Source organism: Benincasa hispida, chromosome 3, assembly GCF_027475165.1.
Source record: "Benincasa hispida cultivar pf3 chromosome 3, pf3_genome.v1.1, whole genome shotgun sequence".
NCBI lineage: Eukaryota > Viridiplantae > Streptophyta > Magnoliopsida > Cucurbitales > Cucurbitaceae > Benincasa > Benincasa hispida.
In genome coordinates, this window is record NC_143480.1 from 60,419,676 (window position 1) to 60,425,306 (window position 5,631).

The window sequence follows — 5,631 nt, forward strand, 5'->3', positions numbered from 1 at the left end:
AGCATCCAAAACATTACAAGATCCAAAAAATATGAGTTCTATAACTCAATATCACCTAAAATCTAGAACTCAACTGAAAGTCTAAAACAAATTCTGAAAGAGAAATGAAAAGAAAGAATTCATGAGCATGCCACATTCCTTCTTATTATGAATTTGCAATCTCAAGTTTTAAATCTCTTTTCCAGCTATCAAAATCTCTCCTTACACTTCTTGGACTAGTATAAATCATCAATTGGAACATACTTATTTTCTCCAATTGGCATCACAAAATTTGCTTGAAATGTAATAATTTATACAAATGACCTGGTAAGAACACAAAGCATGTATTTTTCAATTTTTTTGTAAAAATTTCATAGCGTCTAGGGTAGGGTTGAAGCACTCTGCTCAACGCTAAATAGCGTCAAGGCAATAATATCCCCTCGGATCAAGTGATTTTGAGCGCTAAACATGAGATTTTCACCCTTTTTCCTCTTTTTATTTCATCTCTTCAATTATTTTTATTAAGACTCTTTAATTTTTGTCTCAATTTTCCAATTAGCTCATTAGTTTCATCAATGAAACTCTGATTTTGCTGTGAAGGCTTGAAATCTATAAAATAGCCAAAAATAAACATGGAAGTGTTAAAATATGTCTCATGCTATCAAAGTCAAACTTGATCCAAACTTCATCTAATTAAATTTTAAATGTTTTTAATTAGTAGTGTTCGATTTTACTTTTACATTCTAGTTCAATTCATTTGGTCAACTTTGTGAAAATTCTTTCTGAACTTATGACTCACAAACAAGAGCAAATGTTAAATCTTAACAAAATATAAGAGTTAATTTCAATCATTAATAAATTACAAGGGTTAATTTATCAACTAAAAGTTCATGAGTATGTTTATAACCAATTCCATAATTTTGAAATAGTCTATGTAGTTATCTATATAATATATAAAGTTTTGGAATGGCAAATTGGGACAAAACTTTTAAATATATAGCATTTTTAATCTAGGACCTATTCAAGATGATTATAGATTATAACCTCCCCCAAAAGACAAAACAAAACAACAAACAACATTTCTCTTCACCACCACATTCCAAGTATGCACACATCATCAATAGATTAAGTAGTTTTAATTGAACAAAACTTTGTCATTGCCAAAATTAATTGACTAATATTTTCCAAATCCCAAAGGATGAACAATGCACATACAAAATTAACATCCTTGGAGTGTACAAAAAACCAACCAATACAACATCACTTCTCTTCAGTACCCCCTCCCTTATTTATACAACCATCAATCAACTCCAAATACATCTCAACTCTTTCCTAGCAACTCACAACCATGACCCATGATGGTCATGTTGTGGCCGTCATGGTACCGCTGGCAGCACAGGGTCATCTCAACCAGCTTCTCCACCTCTCTCGCCTCATCTCCGCCCGCAACATCCCGGTCCACTACATCGGGGCCGCCACCCACAATCGCCAAGCCAAGCTACGCATCCACGGTTGGGATCCATCAGAGCTTGCCAACCTCCATTTCCACGACTTCATCATTCCTCCTATTCCCTCTCCTCCCCCCAACCCCAAAGCGGAAACCATGTTCCCTGCCCACCTCATCCCGTCGTTTCGGACGGCAGCGATCCACCTCCGCGACCCTCTCACACATCTCTTACGCTCACTCTCTTCCCAGACAAGAAGAATCATTGTGATTCATGATTCCTTAATGGCATCAACCGTTGAGGATATTGAGTCCATACCAAACGCAGAATCTTATAATTTCCATAGTGTCTCAGCTTTTGCCATGGCCATTTATGATCTTGAACAAGAAGAAACAAAAGGTAAAGAAAACTCCATAATTAAGGATCTTAATATTCCATCTCTTGATGGTTGCTTCACTCCTGAGTTTTGGGAGTTTGTGGAATTGCAATTTGGAGTCCCAAGAAAGTTCTCTGGGAATCTCTACAATACTTGCAAGGCTATTGAAGAGCCATATTTGGAGATTCTTCAAAGAATCAACCATGAGACTAAGCATTGGGCCATTGGGCCTTTTAATCCTGTGGAATTGGGCCCATCAAACCTCAATACTCATCCTTGCTTGGAGTGGTTGGACCAGCAACAGACTAATTCTGTGGTCTATGTTTCCTTTGGGACTACCACCGCCTTGGAAGACGAGCAAATCCTTGAGATAGCAGGTACTGTCTCGAATTCAATACAATCCACTTTTCATCTCTAACATTATAATTCAATTTAATATTTAGAATAAGTTTTTGTTATTAATATATCATTCTATCTACGAAGCATAGATACAGATGCGAATACGATAGAATATGTTGATATGTCAATTTCTAAAAACCTAGGGTATTGATATGTTGACGATAACTTCTTTTTCTTTAAGAAAATCTAGGATATAGCTAATTTTAACATAAAGATGCTAAGTATAATCCACTAATCATGAAATGTCAAGTTCATGATAATAATATAAAATACAATACAAAAAGCAAAATCATAGACATTGAAGTACAATAGTCAATCGAAAGCAATAGTAAAGGGACTCATATTGATTTGAGAAGAAAAAAAAATAGAGGGAGAAGTATAAAGAAAAAGAAAGAATTTCTTCATTGAAATGTTAAAGATATTCAAGTGGTTATATTTTGCGGGAATTTGTGGGAGACTTCGACATGAAGATGAAGATCGGATGATTCTTGAGTTTGATCTTTTTAGTCTTTTTCTTTTCGTTTTAGACTGGGGTAGTGAACTTATTAAATAGGTTTGTTTAGTTTGGATTGAGAAAGATTAAAGAAAATGTTAACACTAAAATAGATACGTCAAATCGGGTGTCAGATACGTATCTGAGAAATGAGAAATATCTAAAAGTATCGATATCTGATATGGATTTTGATTGATGATGTAGAGCTAAAAAAACCCATTTGTATATATAACTATTTTGATTTGTGATCACTAATTAAATAGTGTAATTATTTTCATGGATTTCTTTTTGAAATAGACGAACGAGTTGGTACCATTTATTCCTCTTATCAAGCCTTTTTTTAGGCGGGTTAAAGTCTATTTAGTTAGAAGATGTGTTTAGCTATTTTCCTAAATAACAGTTGAGTTAGAGATTTTTATTTAATTTAGATTTTTTTCTTGTTGCCAAAAAAATCAGAAAAAAATATTTTTTTGGTTTCTAAATTTTTTTTTTTTTTTTAATTTCTATTTATCCCTGCATTTCAAAATGTTACAATTTTAGCTTTTAAGTTTAAAGTTTGATTTGAATTTAATCCCTAAATTTCTAAACGTTGGTATTTGAGTTTTGTTTCAATTTAGAATTTATGAACTAAACTTAAATACTAAAAGTATAACATTTTGAAATTTATGGATGAAATGAACTACATCCAAAACTTAGAACCAAAACGATATATTTCCATTATTTTTTTTTTATCATTTATGTTGGATGAAATTACTTTTATACCCTGCATTCATTAAATACAAAAGAAAAGGAAAATCATGTCATCCTCTCCGTGTTCCTTTGTGTTGCATTGTTATAGTTTTTTGTGTATCTGTAATATCGGTAGTTGGTTAGATAGTTTCTTAATTTCAGTAAATATCTATGATATTATAGATACACAAAACCTAACTCTATAGTAAAATATATGTATTCTAACAGGCATTATTAATATTGTAGGTGGATTAGAGAGAAGTGGGCAAAAGTTCATTTGGGTGTTAAGAGATGCAGACAAAGGAGACGTCTTCGATGGAGAAGTTAGAAAATCAGAGCTACCGGAGGGGTTTGAAAAACGGATGAAAATGGAAGGGAGGGGGTTGGTGGTCCGAGATTGGGCGCCGCAATTAGCCATTCTTAGCCATGGTTCGACGGGAGGGTTCGTGAGCCATTGCGGGTGGAACTCGTGCATGGAGACCATAACCATGGGGGTTCCGGTGGCAGCGTGGCCGATGCACTCTGACCAACCGAGGAACGCTGTGCTGATGACAGAGGTGCTCCGAGTTGGTCTCAACATAAGAGATTGGGCTCATCGAGACAAGCTTGTAATGGCAACAACTATTGAAAATGCACTGCGGAAGCTTATGGTATCAGAGGAAGGTCAAGTGATGAGGAAGACCGCGAAGGAGCTTGGCGTCAATGTGCGTCGATCGGTGGAAGACAAGGGAGTGTCTCGAGTGGAGTTTGATTCTTTCATTTCTCATATTACAAGAGACACTTGATTAAGAAAAATACTTGAGTGCTTCCAGAGTTGTAATAGTTTTGCACAATCTAATCTAATCTCAAAACTTTTCTTTTTAAAAAATATTTTTTTAAACACTTTTTTCCCTTTGTGATTGAAGAGATTGCATGGAGATTTGTCCATTCTTAGAGACACCTAAGTATTTCTCTTTAATAAATCCTTTTGTTTTTATGCTTATCTTTGTCTAACCAAACTAACGATTTAAAGTTTTGGAGATTTTTCTGTAACGATTCGACTTTTCAAGATTTCTGACTGAGGTTATTACTACCATGCATGCAATTCCAAAATTAAAACTAGTTGACCATTTAAACTCAAAATAAAGATTTTCTTTAAGTAAATAGAAGATCGTTAAAATAATCTTAAAGATTTCTAAAAGAATGTTTAGTTTGGGATCCCTAAAATGTTGTTTAAAAACAAATAAATAAAGCATAAAGCAAACATTTAAATTTGAAACTGCTAAATTCTTTTTTCCTTTTTAAACATTCAAAAGTTCTTTAAAACATGACATTAAGCAGAAGTAAAAACATATTAAAGAAATATTGAGTATATAGAATACTCAGTAAGTAACTCCACTACTGGGGTTAGGCTCTGCAATCACTACAATCATGAGTTTGAAAATCATTTCAACTAATGGAATATAAAAGTCAGGCAAATCCAGCAAAAACTATGTCATGTGCCACTTCAAGGCATTTTCTTATGATGTGTCGTTCTAGGGCATTCTTCATGCCATGTACCATCCAGGGCTTATACATATTATGTGCCTTTATAGGCTAATCGTGTCATGTCCTTTTCCAAGCGAGTGTGTCAATTGCATGGATGGCGAGTCGTGTCATGTATTTTTTCAGGTGAATCATGTCATGTGTGTTATAGGTGTCCAGCCCCACTTGTTGCACAAGTAAGACTTTATTGTAAACTTATGTTTTGTGAGCCCAAATGGGGCTAATTTTTTAGATTGGTCCATCTTGAAAATCATAGATTTTATTTTATGTCATATAGGGATGATCTAAGGGAAAAAAAGATATGGCAGTTCGATTTTTCAGCGACAGTTTTCACAAAGTCGTCGATTGTCAAAGTTGAAACCGTTGGACCGTACTCAAATTTGGTCAGCATGTTCAGAACATATAGGATCTCGTTTTGAGCGGTTGAATCGTTGTTTAAATCTATGGTTTTTCTTTAATCGTTACCAAACAGAATCTGCAAAACTAGGTGATGTTCATTCTTTTTATCTCTCAAGTGTTCATCTTTTATGTATAAAAGTATTTGTGGGTAGTGAACCTTTATATGACTGATTTGGGTTCTTTGTCCCTCAATTTTATCATAATAAGAGAAGTTGACAAGGGTAGACCTCTCATAAGTCTCATGGTTTTTACTCTTCACATCAAAGGGGTTTCCCACGTATAATTCG

At 34.3% G+C, this 5,631-nt stretch overlaps 1 protein-coding gene across 1 annotated transcript; it reads left to right on the forward strand.

The window, feature by feature from the left end:
- The first annotated feature begins 1,236 nt into the window (after positions 1-1,236).
- LOC120073623 (zeatin O-glucosyltransferase-like) lies at positions 1,237-4,401 on the forward strand. The gene is made up of 2 exons (XM_039026431.2): positions 1,237-2,177; positions 3,668-4,401. The coding sequence occupies exons 1-2, from the start codon at positions 1,328-1,330 to the stop codon at positions 4,204-4,206; spliced, it is 1,389 nt and encodes a 462-aa protein (XP_038882359.1). The 5' UTR covers positions 1,237-1,327; the 3' UTR covers positions 4,207-4,401.
- The last annotated feature ends 1,230 nt before the right edge of the window (positions 4,402-5,631 follow it).

Bases quoted from the DNA above. Each gene is read 5' to 3' on its own strand.
- LOC120073623 (XM_039026431.2), top strand. From the start codon at position 1,328: ATGACCCATGATGGTCATGTTGTGGCCGTCATGGTACCGCTGGCAGCA. The intron at 2,178-3,667 runs GTACTGTCTCGA...TTAATATTGTAG, and splicing joins GCAAATCCTTGAGATAGCAG to GTGGATTAGAGAGAAGTGGG.